Raw genomic sequence first — 18,425 nt, 5'->3', positions numbered from 1 at the left:
AAAGATTCAAAAAACCCAACAAATGAACCATTAAAATATGGGGTGGAGATCCTGATTGTCTTAAAAATAGCTAAGAAATATCTTCTTAAAAATATGCTCACTGTCCCTAGAAATTAGAGAAAGGCAAATCAGAACAACTTACAGATTTCATCTTACATCAGTCAGAATGGCTAAGATCAACTACTCTATTGACAATAAATGCTGGAGAAGATGTGGGGAAAGAGGAACCCTCACTCACTCTTGAGAGGTTTACAGACTTTTCTAGCTACTCTGGAAATTGGTGCAGAAGACCCTCTAAGAGATAAAAATAAATCTAACATATGACCCATCTATATCATTTCTCCTCATTGTCCATTAAATATATGACATCTCACTACACAGATGCTCACTCAGCAGTGTTCATTGCTGATATATTCATGACAGCTGAGAAACGGAACAACTGAAATATCCTACACCATAGAATGCTATTCAGCAGAAAATAAAAACAGAATTGTAAAATTTCCAGGTATGTGATTAATAACTAGAAAACGTTGTACTGAGGTGATCCATATCCCAAAAGACAAATGTCACATTTTCTCTTTTATCTTCTAGGTCCAAGTCTTTTGAAGTGAATATATAACTACAGAATCCAGAAGGTGAAAAGGTACCATTGCAGTAGAAAGCAATAGAAAATGAAATAACAAAAGACACACAATTTGAGGGGGGACAAAGGAGAAAACATGGTGGGATTCTAATGACAGAGCGGGAGGGAGATGAGTACAGAATAAGGAGATTAAATAACAGTGAAGGTGTCTGAAAAAGTAATGGAGATCCTATTATCTATATAGCTAAAATACAAAACTATAAACATTTATAGTTTAAATAAAATTTTCTCATCTATGATAACAACACTCCCTTTAAGAAATAGAGGTTATCTAACAAAAACTCCAACACTAGGCCTTATAAGTCCACTTTGAGTTGTTGATGTGGGTTGTCCAAAAGACTCCCAAAACATTATAGGTTATTATTGCTGTTGCTCTAGGTTACCTTCCATAGGCTGGAAGTAAGTTCCCATTTCCAAAGACAACATGCACTTTGGGCACAGAAACCAAAAGAGCTCTAAACTGGATTTGATCTGTAAAATTCCTCTCTAAGGACTGGCTTTCATGGTTGCAGAAGGTTAAAAAAAAAATCTTAAAAGTGTCCAAGGGTGATGCCTTCCAGGAGGAATCATCAAAATCTGTCAAGGCATTTGGAGTAGGGTCTAGGCCCTCCCCGGTGCCCATAGGCTAAGGGAATGCGCTCCCAAAGGCAGTGGGGAGGAGGAGGAGATGGGAGGGAGTTCAGGGTGGGGGATCATGGGAGGCAGGAAGGGAGATGGAACTGGGATTTATATGTAAAATAAGCAAAAATAATAAAATTAAATAAAAACAAATTGTCCAAGAGAGGAAAGCAACCACCAGTCCCCACCAGAGATGATGCCTATGAACTACAGCAATGGCTACCATGGCGGGATAACCCCAAGTGCGCAGTAGTGGCACATATTCCTTGATGGTAGCCAATAGTTCTCTAATTGAAGTTAATATTCATGCACTCAACAAGAAGTTGAGTGATAATGTCTGTTACTAGAAACCTAGCCATGGGATAGTGAAGTACTGCATCTTGGAAGAGAATCTACAGCCACCAATTTACCAAACCAGCATAATCCCTAACTACATTCTACATATTTATTATTATATCCAGAAATAAGTGTGGTTCTCACCTCATCAAAACAAATTAAAAAAAAAAAACTTCTTTTTCCACAAATGGAGACCATTAAAGAAAACCACACTTATCAAAAGGCAAAGAACTGTGGTACCTAGTTTCAACCAATACATTGACAGGTTCAAGGAGAATGTTGTCAGATCATTTATGATGTGGTAGAGGCACATGGGCTGACTGGGTTGCAAGACTCAGTCTACTTCAGAAATCTTTCAGATATGAGTGACCACACTGTTTTGCAATGACTGATTCCATCTTTTCTTCTATATGCATCTTTTTAAAATACACGATCTTCTATTCTTGTGTACAGTTTAATAATCACAAAGAAAACAAAGGGTAAAGAAACACAAAATTTTATTTTTACACTGTATTTTAAGCAGTTTTTTCCCTTTTTGTTTTTGTTTGATTTTGTTTCCAAAGGCAAATTCAAAGATAGCCCAGGCTGGATTTGAACTGGATAGTCTTGTTTCATGTCCCCTACTGCTTGGATTACAGGCCTGCATTACTATGCCTTGTGATTAGTTACTTTCCTCTAAGGCTTAATCATTACTCAAATTCTTAAAGTGAGGAGAAGACAGAAGCTGCTCTAGCTTGCTTGTTTTAGGACAAGCACACAGTTTGGGCTTCACTTTTACAGTTTGACTTGCATCAAACTAAGACTCAAGGCAGGGCATCTGAGATCAGAAAAGCCAAGGGGCATTTTCAAGAGAATTTCTTGTCTGTTTTATTTTTTAATTAATAACCCAGTTCCATGGAGAGTATCTTGGAATTTTGGCTGGAATGGCCACCTCTGGCTTATACATTTTATATTTCTAATCTGACTTCACACCAAACATGTACAAATAACCATTCTCTGAATTCAACTTACTGCAAAATTTCATAGCTGAAGACTTTGGAGAAAAATAAAAACAGATCAGAAAAGGAAAAGGCATTGCCCATATGTAATTCACTACAAATGGAAGGAAGTTAGTTAATGAAAGCTAAGTCATTTTAGTTATAAAATATGAAATAGATTGCCATTCATACTTTCTGACAAATTGAGGATTATTGCTATGCACTGACAAAGACAAGAGAGTATCACCATGCCACACTGAGTGTAACTTGAGGTATCAGAAGGATGAAGAACCTTCAACACCAACATAATAAACCAAATAAGCTTGTGAGAGCTGGTAGGAGCCCTAGCCTCATTCTGACAGGTAGGACCATGTCAGATGTTGTATCTATAGAATGAAATTAGATTACAATTACTCTTATTGGGAGTCAGCAAAAGATGCCTAGCAAAAATAAAAACAAACCAAAAAAAAAAAAAAAAAAAAGATGCCAAGCTTGTCATAGCTTGTCCCATACAAAGAAACACCTCTAATTAGCTTTATTTAAAAAAAAAAAACATGATCAAGCCTATATTCCTCTCTCTTGATTTAGTCTAGAAGGATGGTTTAACTGACTATTTTCAACTTTTCTATTAGATATAATTCTACCAATATTAATATGTCATTTATATATTTTAAGGAAAGAAAAAAGCATAAAAGTATTAGCTAAATTAGAAATATATCTTGTTTGCTAAAGGCCCATTTCATAACTGAATGGATTTGATTCTCAATCTGTTCATAAATGTAAGGGACATAAGTAGTCAGTTCTGATGGCTAAAAGAGGTGACTGAGGTAACAGTGACAGTGATGGTCTGTTGGCCTCAAATGTCATATAAAGAGGAAATGGAATTAATTGTTAAAGAAGTATTTTTTTTCTATTCAAGGCAACTATTCCTCAGTAATAGGCTAAGGGAAGACTTGGATGTGAGTAGTCATCTCCATGCTTACTTTTCTTACTGAAACAAAAATGCACTAAAATGTAGATGTTCTGCATGTCCTGTACAAGTCTTGAACAGGGTAGCACTTCGAGTAGTGGGGACTGGTTTTCCTCTTCTCTCAGGGACTTCTAGAATGATTACCCCTTGTTATCTTAACTGCTGAAGAGTTGGGGAGAGGCTTGCTTTTGGAACAACTAGAAACATGCAAGGCAACCTGGAATTTTGCCTTTAAAATTGGCCCCAGTCCCCCTCTTCCCGTGACATTGCTCAATGCCACCAACAATGAAGTGACTATAAAGAATGGATCATTTCTGCTTATGTGAGAATAGACCTGAAGTCCACAAGGCAAGTGAAGAATTACCACAATCTTCAAGACCACAAAGAGAAATTATGATCAAATCTGGATTCTGTTTTTGAGGTCTGTCTGTGCTCTGAATGTTCAAGGGTTCAAAGTCCATGGGCCACAACCTTGCCCAACTCACTCATGTGCAACTTGCTACAAGCTGCCAGCTGAAGCCAGGTCCTGGTATTATATGAAGTAACTGAGTATCCTACTTAGTAGTAACCCATGATCAAGCATAAGGAAACCACTGCTCTCTCAGAAGTGTTCTAGATATACTAAGACTTTGGCCTCAAGCCTATGTAAATGAATATGCAAAATGCCTTCAGGAGGCAGCAGAGAATTACAGTCAATGAGCATGGATCCCTTTATGAGCTCAGAATTGGCTGCAGAGTCTAGCTGTATGTATGACTGACCTTAGCCAAGTTATTGAATTTCTTTGCAGCTTAGTTTACTCATTTATACATTGAGACAGTGAATGCCTCTGTCAGTGTGTCATCTTCTGACAGCTTGATGTAAGACATGTTAGTAAGGAATCTACAGCATGCCCATGCTCACTAATCATTAGCTAGCTTTAGTAAAGTATCCTTTATGGTACTTACCCAAATTATGATTTGTGTTACAAGGCATATCTTCACATTCATAACTCCACATCATAAAAAAGTACATATAGTCCCAAGATTATCACTAGAGCTTATGCTATAGTTTAGTTTATGGGAAAGCATGCCTTGAGCCCTGAGGCAAGGCTCTGCACTGACAGCAGTTCACAATACTTTGCTGCATATTAAACCCTTTTCTCGAGTTTTTAAAATTTTGCTTCAAACCAACCTCAAAAATTGTGCATCCTTTTTTATAGGAAAATACTTTGTTGACATCAGAATATAGGAAAAGTATAATCCTGAGTCCTATTCAAATAACTCACCTGGTTTTCCCACACAATGACAGTCAAATCACCCTTACTATTAAACGTCATTTGCCTAATATACTTCAGGTTTCCTTCTTGGAGGTTAAAGTCTGTTTCTTCTCATTTGCCACATTAGGGAATTAACTGGGGATTTATAGGCAGCCATCATATACCACACTGTCACTGCTACTCAGTCATGCATCTTAATTTCTCCACATATTGCCACTTAAATCCTACCCCATAATCACCTCATCATCTTTGTCACATTTTAAAAGTTGCTTTCCACTTAATCAACTCCATTTTCAGAGCTGGAGCATGAACAACTGTGCAGAATTATCTTAGTGTGGCATTACTGAGGCTCAATGAAAAGGACATGTTTTCTCTTCAGCAATTTCTTTAGATTCCAGGAGAGTTTTGCTTCTAGTGCAAGAGCATCACCGTGTGAGCTGTTTCTGCTCTGCACTCCAGCACTGTCCTGCTTCACTATTAGAGCCTTTCCTTGTTAAATGTAGCACTCAATGGTGGGAGCTGAGCCCATCCCTTATCACCATGCTCTCAGGACACCAGACCCCCATAGGTGAGCTACTGATTGACCAGTGTGCATGATTGCCCACCCCTCATGGAAGAAAGAAATTCCCTTTGAATAGTCCTCAGAATGCTTGGTCCCTTGAGCTACAAAATAAGAGAAATTGTAAGCAACCAGTTTGATGTGCTTTTTTTCCTCTTTTTGTCAGCACATGCTAGCCAATTGTCCTAATAAATTCCCATTACATTTTGTCTCATGTGGCTCCAGAGGATGCATGTTCCCAGTGGCATGGCCTACAAATCACTTTTTCTCAGTCTCTTCAGAAGAGCTCAAAGGTCCCCATTGTCATATAAGTTAAGTAAATGATACTCATTATTCTTGTCTAGAAAACCCCAACATATCAAAGGGGATGGTGGTTCTGATTGAAGACCAAGGAAAAGGAGATCCATCGACCTATGTTTAATGTAGGTTTCCCAGAAATGTTTTACAACAGGGTTATCTTTTGGTGAGGCAAATATTGCTGATTATTTCAAGGAACTGTGGGCTCCTCCAGGGAACTTTTTGGAACTCTGGGCAGTATCATGGCCCTCCCCTAATGTCCTCTCTAGGTGCTCTTCGCTCTGTGGGGTGACCTCTGCAGTATCATTTAATCTGCATGATGTATTCAGAACAACTGTATGTGGAGCTTCATGATACACGATCCCCACTAACTTCATGCACAAAGCATCTACTCTAGACATTCTAGTTGGAAAGAAGATAAAGGTACAGTTTGACCTTAGACACCTGTGGTGAGTCTCAGGTTCTCCTTGGCCCCATGGCAGACCCATCACTGTCACATTCCCTCTTATACTGAATTGCTTGTCAGCTAGCAATTGGCACCCAGCAAATTCCAGATAAAAATTTGTTAAACACATAAGTTACATGCTTTACCACAGTTCTCAGAAAACTTTATTTTAATATTAATGGCTAAAAAAATTAACAGCATAACTAGATTCATTTTTTAAGACTCTGCTACAGTAGATATTAAGAGTTTATGAATATTCAGTAATGTACTTCTACCTACTCCTTCTATGTTCTGAGGCCTTGGCATATATTTTTGTTTCACTGTTATGAGTTTCAAAAAGGTATTTGACCTTGTCACTATAAGGAGAGTGTCACTGAGATAAAGTAGACTGTATTATTTTCAACTGTATTTTATAAAGCTAAATTTTGATTTCAACTCTTTTTTAGCTCTTATACTCCCTAGTATGCTTTCTCTTAATTTTACACCATGCATACATAGCACATGCAGTCTATCCTGTCTTAACTGCATACCATACATGTATAACACACACAGTCTACAGCCTTAAATGCATACTATACATATATAACATATGTAGTCTACCCAGTCATAAATTCACACCATATGTGAATAACACATGTAGATATAAAGTAGAAGCTAACTGATAACTTTTGAAACACTTGAATTTTTAATTTTAATCATACTTCAGGAAAAAGTATGCAAGGACACAGTATTTAAGGAGTACTTCAGGTGCACAGTCCTCTGGCATTGAGTGCACTCATGCTGCTGTGCAACAGTCCCTGTAGCCATCTCTGGTACTTTTCATCTTCCCACACTCAGTCTCCACTCATTAAACACTGCTTCCTCCCACTCCTCTGCACTCTCTGACAGGCAACATTCTACTTTCTCATTCAATAATTGTCACTCATTTATCATGTCTATATCCTAATTCTGGATATTCTATCAAACAAAGGCTTGGAGGGAAAATAATCATCTTTAACTTTCTTATATCAGTAAAGCATTGTTTACAGTTTAATTACCACTGCTCAAAGGAAATCAAGGCCTGACTGCGAAACAAAACCCAGTCCCATGTGAGGAAGTAGATTTTTGCCCACACCCCCAGCACTAGGAGCTGAAAAGACCAAAGTTACGGGGTAAGTCTGTGTAGTAGTGTTAACATGGTAGGTCTTTTGATGACTGGAATCCACATATAGATCACAAACATTTTTTTTTCTCTGTTACAAACTGCATTTCTGTTAATGTGTGAAAACGAGACAACTGGAGAGAATGTAATCCACATGTTTTGGTGCATTTACACTTCCATGCTCTTGAGAATATCAAAGTCTCCTAACAGTACATTTTCTGATGCCTTAAAAAAAAAGAGCAAGACAATTATAGACATTGTAAAACACAATCACAAAGGAGGTGTGCTCAATGTAAGCTTCAATTCTTGACATCTAAATAGTATTTAAATAATTCTTTAAGGTGATTATATATAAAATAAAATAAATATTTAATATGCATTAAGCTAGCTTTAAATGGAGGCTAACTCCAAAAGCCCAAAACTGGATGGCAGGCTCATCTCTCCTTTCTGAAGGAAAGTGTGTTTCAGAGAAATGGGTTGTGGGATTAACCCACAGACATCTACTCACTTCAGCAACACCCATCTACAAAATGGACATGAAAATGCATGATGTATGGAATTATTCTACATATATACAGAGAAGTGTCTCGAAAATACTTGTTCACATGTATATCTTCAGATCTGAATACTCCATAGCAATGATGCCATTAAAGCCCATGCTGGATTGTCTTGCTCAGCCTTAATACAGGGGAGGTGCTAGATCTTAAAATAGCTTGATAAGCCAGGGTTTGCTGATGCCCATGGGAGGTCTGCACCTTTCTCAGTGAATACACAGGAGGAATTGATTGAGGGGGAAATGGAGGAGAAGGGACAAGAGGGGATGGGAGGAGAGGTCAGGATATAAAGTAAATAAATGAAGTAATAAATAAATTATTTTTAAAACAAATGAAGCAGACAGAATGAACTGGAAGTGAGGCAAAGTTATAAACTCTCAGAGCATCCATGCCCAGTGTCATGCTTCCTCCAGCAATGTTCTGCCTCTTTCAGAATCCTCAACTTCATAAAACAGTGCCACCAACTGGAGCCTTGTGTTCAAATACATGACCATATAGGGGACATATCTCATTCAGACTGCCACAATATATAAAAATGTATCACAGGTAAACTAAATAAAAAAAGTTAAGAAAGATTTTTAATGAAGTTTTAGAAATGTAATCAACTATATTTCCTTTTATATTGAAAGGTTAAAAATAATCATGATATTAAAGCAATGGAAGCTAAAATGGCACATATTAACTCAAAGATCCAGCAACTAAGGGGACACAGATTCAACCATAGGGAGTTTCTCTAGGAAGTGACCCTTGTCTGATTCCCTATAGATACAGCATAAGGGAGTGTTTCCTCACATTTCTAAACTGACATTATTTCTTAATTCTTAATTTAATTAAAATTATGATTTTGCTTAACTGTCCATAAAGCTCACAGCTTTTAAAAATAATTAGGGGTTTATCTTAGGATAACTTTAAAAGGGTAAGGTAAGTAGGCTTCCCACTATGCAAGTTTGTCACTTATGTAACGTCCAGGTGAAGGGAAAACTGGAGGAGCTTTCTGAGGCCTCGTGTCCTCCCCCTCCATGTGATGTCTTAATCATATTCAAAACCTGAGCCCAGAAACACACTGACTGCTAATTCCCTTGCCAGATAAAGTCATGACAACATGTAGACATGATTTCATTAAGGCAGATAGGTAACAAACACACAGAAGACAGCAATAGCTCACGCTAAAGAGATAAGCAAGGAGGCCCACAGACTCAGCTCAATGCCAAAACCTCCTTAAGGCTTGGGGTGATGTGGTGAGTGGGATATAGCATATGACTCATTGGTTGTGCTCTTACAGTTTTAATTTAACCCCTTTACTCCTACTTCTGCCTCTACCAACATCTTTTCAATATTAACACAATGCTGTCTGCATAGTCAAAATTCATCTATGATCTTTTATTTTTAATTTAGTTTTGAATTATATTCATTTATATTTTTTGGAAACAGATTTTTGCTTTTTCTAATTGGTCTGAAACTTGCTACATAGCTCAGGTTGTCCTTAAACTCACAAGCCTATCTTAACCTGCTGACAGTGGGGATTATAGATGTTTGCCACCGAATCCAGCTTAGATGATACTTTCAAATGAAAAGCAGGCTTTCCCCAATAACATTTTCTTTGGATAAGTCCTCCTTGCAGGAATATGTCTTAACATGCTAAAGATTTATGTGAGAGGAAACAATTTTGCTTTGGAATTCAAGCCAAGAGTCAGCTCTTTGTGAACTAATGTTCCTTCTTGGTAAGGCTGCAGTAAGTAGAGCCCCTCTTCCTTTAATGAGAACTAAAGGGCACTCCAAGAAGAGACACAGTAATGAAATCAAACATCGCACCCCTGGGGATGTCACCAGATGCTGAGATAATGTAACTTCTTGATTATCTAACTAAATTCCAACATAGAAGTAGGAACTGAAATATAGTCTCAAAGTTTTCTATTTGATTATTGTATATTTTATTATTTCTCCAATATTTCTCCAAATTTCATTTAATTTATGACAAAGACCCAGAAAGAGACTTATGTGGGTAGTAAATGAAAATTGGATGTAGCTAATATGCCAAGAGTTGAAGAGTCAATACCAAAGTGAGTCTAATGTACCTGTACTTTCAGACCTATTGCCTCCATCATTCCTGTATCCTTATTTCAGTTTTGTTTAGATTTCTGGGTTGAGTTCAACATTTTGGGTTTTTATCAGGTTTCTTCTGGCATATTTCCAACAAAGAGAGAGTTTAACAAATACCCCAAGGAATCTGGAAGTCCAAACATCTATCCAATAAAATTACATTATCTTTTCTTTTCCCTTTGAAAGTGTCATCTGAAAGGCCTTTCTCTTGGGAAGAAGCCACTTACCCCACCATTCATTCTTGTATCAGACTCACATTGAATTCCTTGTGAAGACCAACATAATGAATTTTATAGTGGAATGAAAATTGAAACCCTAGTTCCTCCTTGTTTTTCTTTTGCCAGATATGATTTGTGACAGTTTTCTCCACTGCTACCATTTGGCCTAGAAATTTAACTATACTTTGATTCCAGAAACATCTATTTTCATATCTAAATGGAAGAAGAAAGATGAAGGGGATAGGGCAAGGGAAGGAGCCCACAGTACGTAAGATTTCTCTCAATGGAAGAGAATAGGTGGTCACTGCATTGACTGTGCATGCCTCAACCTGCAAACCTTCCAGTAAGTGGAAATTTCAGAAGGTTTTCAAAGTCTGTTTATTTAAAAAATTCGCATGGAATAAACTTTCCATGGATCATCTTTAAACTTTTTTTTTAATGGCGTAGCTTTTAATATTAAGTTGGTTCAGACAGTGCTGATGTGACAGCTACTTTTACTATGTTTATGAATGCAAGACTTTCTGTGTCAAAGCCAAGTTTAGAATAACCCTCATGTAAAGTCCAGCAAGTAATTCAAACTTTAAAAATTAAGTTTAAAATGTTTTCAGTAATTCTGCTCAAGCTATACTTCCTCAAAGTGGTCACTCTTCCTTCTTCATCTGACACCCTCTGATTGAAAATGACAAGTTCTAAGTGTGAATATTAAAATACTGTGGAGGAAAATGTAAGAAAATTTTTATTTAGAATAAATTGGAGTTCTTTTTGGAAAACACAGATCAGAGACAAGCATGCAGTAATTCAATTTAGAATCCTTTTACAGGCTCCTCAGAGCATTGACACAACTACTGAACACTTCCCAGAAGTTTCTGGAGTCAAATGACCACAAAGCATTTTCAGGGGTAAGGATTTGAAAGGTTATAGTGAGAAACTTTAGAAGCACACATTAAAGTCTAGTGCAGTGACAGCCTTTGAAGTGAAGAGCACAGAACCAAGGCCATTTTGGCACCTTCACAGAATATGGAGGGACAGCAGGATCTATCCACACTGGCTAATAGGCCAATGGCCAGTCCCATTGCAAGAAGATGCAGTGAGCAGTTTAGCGAGGATGGACAGACTTTATGATAGTTTATGCAAGCTTGTTCCATTACAGATATAGTCATGTGGTGTTTATATAGACACCCTCATCATAGAATTTCTCCTGGTACTTGAACATGTCTTTATATTCTATATTAAAGAAGTATACATTTTTATCAATTTCATAGTTTAAAACACAGGACACCTTAAGTTTAACAGAAGTCTTTGAGAGAAACAGAAATCATTCCTAAATTGAATCCATGAGATCATCTACTCTGCTGGGGTTGAGGTTTTTGTCCATGCTCCAGTTCCCACCCACAGTTTCAGACTTCATACAGAAGATGCTGAGAGATACTGCCATAGATGGCTTTGGAATCTCTGACTTGGTTCTAACTTCATTAGTTCCATCTAAGATCTCATTCATGTGGCATTTAGATCACTCTTCAGAGTAACCATGAGCCTTTTCTTCCTATTTTCTCAATTTTCATATATTCTCCATATTCTAATACTCTCCAGTGTGCCATGATGTTTAGTTAAGTGTCTATTTACACCACCCCACTCAGGAACTTTCTTAGGTCTGTATACTATGCAGGGTCTCTCTGGTCCAGGCATTAAGACCATCTGAGGCAGCCTCTGGTTTTCCATGGAAACATTCATCTTTCTCCATATTTATTGACTCTGCCTACCTTTCCTACAACCTATAAGCTCTAAGAGGGCCTGACCTCAATTAGCACCCTTGAATAATGCACAGAATGCAGATTTTAGTTATGTGTAGATGGTAAATAATTTGACATTGGTTAAGCCTTCTTATTCTTCAGCCATTTGTCATGGAGATATGAATGGCATACAGAGCAGAACTGAGGCCAACATACAGTGAGAAATCAAGTCAGCCACATATGTAATCACATACATAATCGGAAATAAAGCTACATAATCAGAAATAAAGCCACCACCCATCTGAGTCCAGCCCATGACAGTATCTCCCAGCTGATCACTCAAGTATAATAAAGAAACAAAATGAGACTAAGATTTTGTGTTTCTTTCCTATATGCCATTATTGTGACCAGAGGTACACAATACATTCACAGATTAAATGAGCAATGGGGACAGTCTTTCCTTCTAGAAATTAAACAAAAACAAAAACAAACAAAACCTAAAACCCTTTTCTTGAGATTGATTTTTTTTTTACACACACACACACACACACAAATAACCAAAAATCAGCAAATTCACACCTGACCAGAAGAGCAAGTATCTCTTTGCTCTCCAATGAGTTTCACCTACATTCTCCACTGGGTTCCATTTTTCTTCACACTCAAACTAACGTTAAAATTGAAAAAAAAAATCTCTCTAATTTATGGAGATTCCAATGCTGTTGTGACCTCATCTGTAAAATATGGAGCCAACTTAGATCATTAGTATAGAATTCTGTTTTGGGGTCTGTTGTGAAATTGTCTTCTGGTCATAATGGGGCTGTTTTCTTTTTTGAACTATCATCAACTGTGAATATTCCCCTAACCCCACTTAAAACTGGGGCCACTGGTTTTCAGTTATAGAGAGTGGAGGACTCACAATCCACCTCAAGAATTTATAACCATTGCTAAGGTGAGGAGCTCATGAAATGCCCCCTTTCCCAAGTATATATGTGGTTAGCAGATGCTGGAGGAGACAGGAATGTTTCTTCAGCTATTCAGGTATAGCTGCTGATAAGTAGCCAGGCTTCTGGAAGTAATCCATTACCATGTTCCTGTAAGTAATACCATTAGACTCAATAGTTCATAAAGCTATACTTGAATAGACCATTTCTTTGTTTCTGTTATTGGTGCCTTATTTGTGACAAAAAAACATTTGTTCATGCTCACATAACAGTATCCTTGGTTCTGAGGGGGCTCTGGGAATTCTAGCATATGCAGGAGGCAAAGCAGGAAAGCTAACTGACCAGACTCTGCACCAAACAACCAGTAATATTTTCCTTTGACCTGTTTTTATGAAAACTCAGTCTCACTGTTAAAAATTTAAAATCTTAATAAAGTATTTTTTTAAGATTTTCTCAGTCTAAAAGTACTACGATTACCATATTCACCTTGACTGCATTTCGGAGACTATCATATAAGCCCCTGTAATAATGTCTTGATTTGACACTTTAGGTCATAAACTGTATCACTTTGCTCTCTTACTAATGATTAGGGTAAGTCAAGTTTGGTGGGAGTTCTGCCTCTGCCTGTGCCCTTATTGTCCTTTTCAGCCGCATGCTTCTTCCTAATCTTGAAAACACACTCAGTTCTTTCCTATATTGGGTTCACATTAGCTGTTCTAGTCTTCAAATGCCAACCTCTTCTATTTATTCAACTATAGTTTATAAGATAGCCTACCAAATATGTATTCCCTAACCACCCAAACTACCAGAAACCTGTATACCCTTGTCAGTCTTTATGACAGCACATTTTGTTTTCTTTTATTTACAGTTCCAGATGCATCCACTCCTAATTATATTATTTGACATACTAATAAATATAAAGCATGTGTATGAGGCTCAAGTTGCTCATTTATTTTTGTATTAATAGAATCCAAAGCAATACCTGGCACACACCATATGCTCATTATGCGGGTGAATGAATAAATAAATGACCTTCTTAGACTTCATCAACATTTTCTTCAACATCTTTCGAAATATTATATAACATTTACAGACAGTGTGTATGTGTGGTTCCCTCTGTTATTTCATCTATACAGAGCCCCCCTTATATGTTCACACATCAATATTCTCCCAATTTTATTCCATGCATAATCCAATTTTATTCCATGCATAATCCTTTTACTTGTCCATGGCCATTATGTAAGCAACTTCAGGAAATCATTATCAGATTATTCTTAAAAATTAGAAATAGAGGGTTCTCTGGGAGTGACATTGATATTCCTGGTTACTGCAAAGATGGCTCTCTCTGAAAATGAAAATGGTAGCATTTTTGCCTTAAGCAATAGACTTTGGTGAGTTTACCTGATATATGTCAACATTTTAAAACATATTTATTAATGAATACATCTAAAATTTTGACTTGGAAAGTCAAGTTTTGTTTTGTTTTTTTGTTTGTTTGTTTTTATCTTCACATGAGCCATACAACATTTATTGGCTAAACCACATCTATTATTTTTATATATTAATTGCACTATGCATTTTTATGTGAACATAACAACATAAAATGGAATGAGTAAACATGGACACTTTTGTCACTGAGATATTTCCATGTTCTTTTGCGAAAAGACATAGCCTGTAGGTTTGGCATACATTCTTATGAGTAGGTACAGTTGTAACATTCCCATTTTATACAAAATTATACATTTGAATTGCTTTTCAATAAATTCTTTAGAGAATTTTTGGGTTCTTACTATAGGGAGCATAAGCACAATTGATAAATGGATGTATTAAAGTAAATAACAAAAAATTTCAAACCTGGGACTGCAATCTTCCCCACAGTCGGATGGTTCATCTCCATAATGAGGCCATTGTGCAACACCTGAAAATAGAAGACCAGAAAAATAGCTCACGGAAAGAAACTATCTTCACTTTCAAGATATGTGGACAGTCAACATCACTCAGTCAACTATTTAGTCAACATTGAAGAAAGCTATTACAAAACAGAAGTCTTAACTTTCATTTGAAGTAACTGTTTTTTTTTTTTTTTTGTTATATATGCCAATTGAAGCCAAAACTGGCTAAGATACTCATGAACTAGAAAAATACATTTGTACAAAATCTCCCCACACTTTAAAACATTAATTTTTAAATGTAGTTGATCATCTATCTCCCCCCTTTCATCTAAGTCTTCCTTGCTAATGTCAAATGCCACCTTTTTTGCATTAAATACTGCAGGACCAAAGACAATTGCAGCAGGGAAGGGAGGAAAGGACCCAGGATCTGGACCAGAGAACCCACAGAGGATATGTATATACTCCTGTCATTCTATTCAGTGGAATTTAAGAGATCATTCTGATGTGAAAGGTGAATTGGAGAGTCCAAGGGGCAAGTCACAGCTAGAGGTGAAGAATTCAGGAATGTTAAGATAAACATACGGGCAGAGCCAATTGAAAGAGGCTAGGGGAGACCCAGGTTAGGGACTTGAGCGGAGAGGTCAACCCAATGATGTTTTAAATGGAGATAAGACTTCACAAGTTTTCAAGAATAGGACTGGCAATGGAACACAGACAGAGGCAAAATCTCATGCTAGAGGGCTGAGGAGATTCTTCTGTGCTGTGACCAAGATCAGCTTTTCAGTGTTCCCTTAAGAAAAAAGTAATCATAGCTTAGGATAATACTTAAGGTCAGTTACTATCTTGTATCTCACCAAAGATATACATACTGCTGAATACATACTGCTGTAAAGAGGGTTTGAAATTGTGCCGTTGTTGTTCAAGAACCCAAGATCTGCTAGATATACTTAAATTACTTTATATATTAATAGGGGATGCCATGATGGCTTGGGGTCAGGCTCAGTAACATAAAAGTTGATGAGAATTTTCTGATACAGAAACAAAATACTATGAAGTTTGATTTTGTTTTAAACAACTAGGGGACACTGAGTATATTATTTCAATCATCCAACATGGATTGTTGGATCTTCAGCAAGTTAAATGTAAACTGTTTCACCTTCTCTGTCAACAGAGTATAGGCCTCTTTTTCTATCCTGTATATGATAGAAGCATTCCAGTAACAGAGTACACATAAGGATTTTGAGTTCATACCAGAAGAGTAGTGATAACAGACCTATAGCATACTGAGGTTCAGATTTGGTGAACCATGTTGTTACCTTGATGCTTTTATAGGCTAAAGGTACATGGAATAAAGAAACTGATAAAAAAGATATTCTTCGTTGAGCAAGAAAAATCAGGAAAATAAGAAAATTAGATGGGGGTATCTATTTCTAATAAGCTTTTAGTCATAGTATGAGAGAAGTCATCAGTAAGAAAACTTCATGAGTAACTTTTTAAGGTGCTAATCTCCTGTGCTTAAGTATCCACAGAGGTTATATGAGGAATGGCCACTGTTTAGGAAAGCAACTCTCTAGCAAGTATTCAACCCCCATCGTTCAGGGCAGCACACCATATGGAGAGCCGTGATAGCAATGCCTTGCTTTTCTTTTGGCATCACCAGGTTTGTACACAGAGCTGGCCAGAGAAAACCCTTGCCAGTGTTAGAACTGTGCTATAATTTAACTCTGGTGTGGCTCATTCTCAGCATCCACCCAGCACAGCCTCCTTCTCTGTGGGGGTGGGGGCTAAATGCCAGCCGGAGGTGCTAAATCTCAGTTCTGCTGAGGACAGGAACAAAAATACCAAGCTAAATTTCACTTGAAACAATTATCCGCACACTGAATCATTCTTCTCTTCTAGTATCTCTGTTGCCCTCCTGACTACCTCTTTGTAATAGCACTGCAGTGCTACTCACAAAAGACAAAAGTGAGTGTTCTTAGCTAAATATAACTGAACTGATAGCATTGAAATTAATTAACGCTGAATTTTAATCACATAGCAAATGTTAAGTGTCAAACGTGAAAGGGTAGTTGGTAAAGGTCAAGGGACATATGTCAAAGTTTTGTGAAGCGAAAGCTAGTGGCAGTTGATTGAAATTTTTCACAGAAGCAGTGTTAGGGATCATACTTCCTTCATCTCTAACTTGATTGCTGTCTGCATATAATCTTTCCTGCTTGAGACTTTTACCTGATCAATGTTTAGCTTTAAGCAAAAATACAAATTTGTTTCATGTTTGGCACAGGAAGCTAGCTGCCATTTCTCATTGTCTTGTCGTTTGCTGTGACGTTGGTACAATGAAGCACATGGGCTGGACTGAGTTCCCATCTGTAGAAAGAGCTGACTCCACTCCCTGTCTTGGCACACACTCCCCTTTTAGTGTACAGTGTGAGGTGAGAAGATTCCATAGGCTTTTTTCATGGCTCAGGTCTCATTACTCCAGAGATAGTACTATCTCTGGAAAACTGCCAGTGACCTGGAATCTTGGGTAATTTTCCAGTCTTGTATGTGGAGCCTTGACCAGTATTATTTTTTTTTCAAATATTTCAGAAGCCAAAAGAATGTACACTGACATAAATCTTACCTACTCACTCCAGTGTGTTGCCTAATCAAATCTTCACTGGAAACTGAGACATGCCCTTGTTACCTCTTTATCAAGCATTTCTTTGGAAAGGGTTAATAGATGCCCTCTTCCCTTCCCATTCTCCTCCAGCTAAGACTTCAGTGTCTAGAGATTTAAATAAAAATATTCTGTACTATGGCTACTAAAAATGGATCAGAGAATGTTCAGGGACTTTAAGAGAGGTTTTTAAAACTTGTGCATATACTGTTACAGGGTGCACATGAGTGCTACTGCCCATGCAGGCCAGAAGAACTAGAATCAGATTTCTTGGAGCTGGAGAAATGAGCAGGTGTGAACAGCCTTCTAGAGGTGCTGGGGACCAGCTTGAGCCCTATGAAAGAGCAATGTACCTTTAACCAGAGTTTTCTTGATAGCCCCGTTCAGGGACTGTATACTATAAGTTTTCCTCATGTGGATTTTATGACTTTAACTTCAATCTGACCATTCAGGTCCTTCTTATTAATATTAAATTCTTTCAAAATAAGGACAAAACCTTCCCTGGAACTCCTATGTGAGTATTGTCCTTTGGCAGTGTTTTTAGATTGGACTGTTTTCTCCCGTATTTTACATATTTTTTTTTCTTCCTAGACTTTTCATTGTTTGGTAGCTCCTCTAAATTTCATTTCTTCTTGATGTTTCAAAAGCCTATTCTTGCCAAGAATAGAATTTTAGATAGTGCACTAACCTCTTTAGCAAAGTATCAGGCCTACTTAAAATAAGGACTCTCTTTCTTTCTCAAGGGTTTTATAGAGTGACAGCCTAATGATAGTCAAATGATAATGTATTAATGATGGGGTGATAAATGTATACCTTAGAGTGATGTGAGAGATACAAGTTTAAAGAAAAGTAAGTCTTTTTATAAAGTCCTATGGAAGAAGGAAAAAATTCTGTAGAGCAGCACAAGAAAAACAAACAAAAACCATAAAAATTAAAAACTGATATGCCCAGTATTACAAGCACAGGCCTGTAAACCAAGTTGGTTGCGATGATGAAGCAGGAGAATTCCAAATTCAAGTCCTATATGTGCTACAGCCTGAGTTCAAGACCACCCTAGGTAAGTTAGTAATACCCTATTTAAAATTAAAAGGG

General features: G+C 37.2%; 1 protein-coding gene across 1 annotated transcript in view; it reads right to left on the bottom strand.

The window, feature by feature from the left end:
* LOC127229944 (succinate--hydroxymethylglutarate CoA-transferase-like) overlaps positions 1-18,425 on the bottom strand; it is a 536,724-nt gene that overhangs the window by 84,061 nt on the left and 434,238 nt on the right. Inside the window, exon 7 of the mRNA XM_051195053.1 lies at positions 14,640-14,703. Within this exon, the coding sequence (XP_051051010.1) occupies positions 14,640-14,703 (64 nt within the window). The remainder of the gene's footprint in view (positions 1-14,639; positions 14,704-18,425) is intronic.

This window comes from Phodopus roborovskii, unplaced genomic scaffold, assembly GCF_943737965.1.
Source record: "Phodopus roborovskii unplaced genomic scaffold, PHOROB, whole genome shotgun sequence".
Taxonomy (NCBI): Eukaryota; Metazoa; Chordata; class Mammalia; order Rodentia; family Cricetidae; genus Phodopus; species Phodopus roborovskii.
Note: the sequence above shows the minus strand (reverse complement) of the source record. Positions and strands in the feature narration are given on the sequence as shown.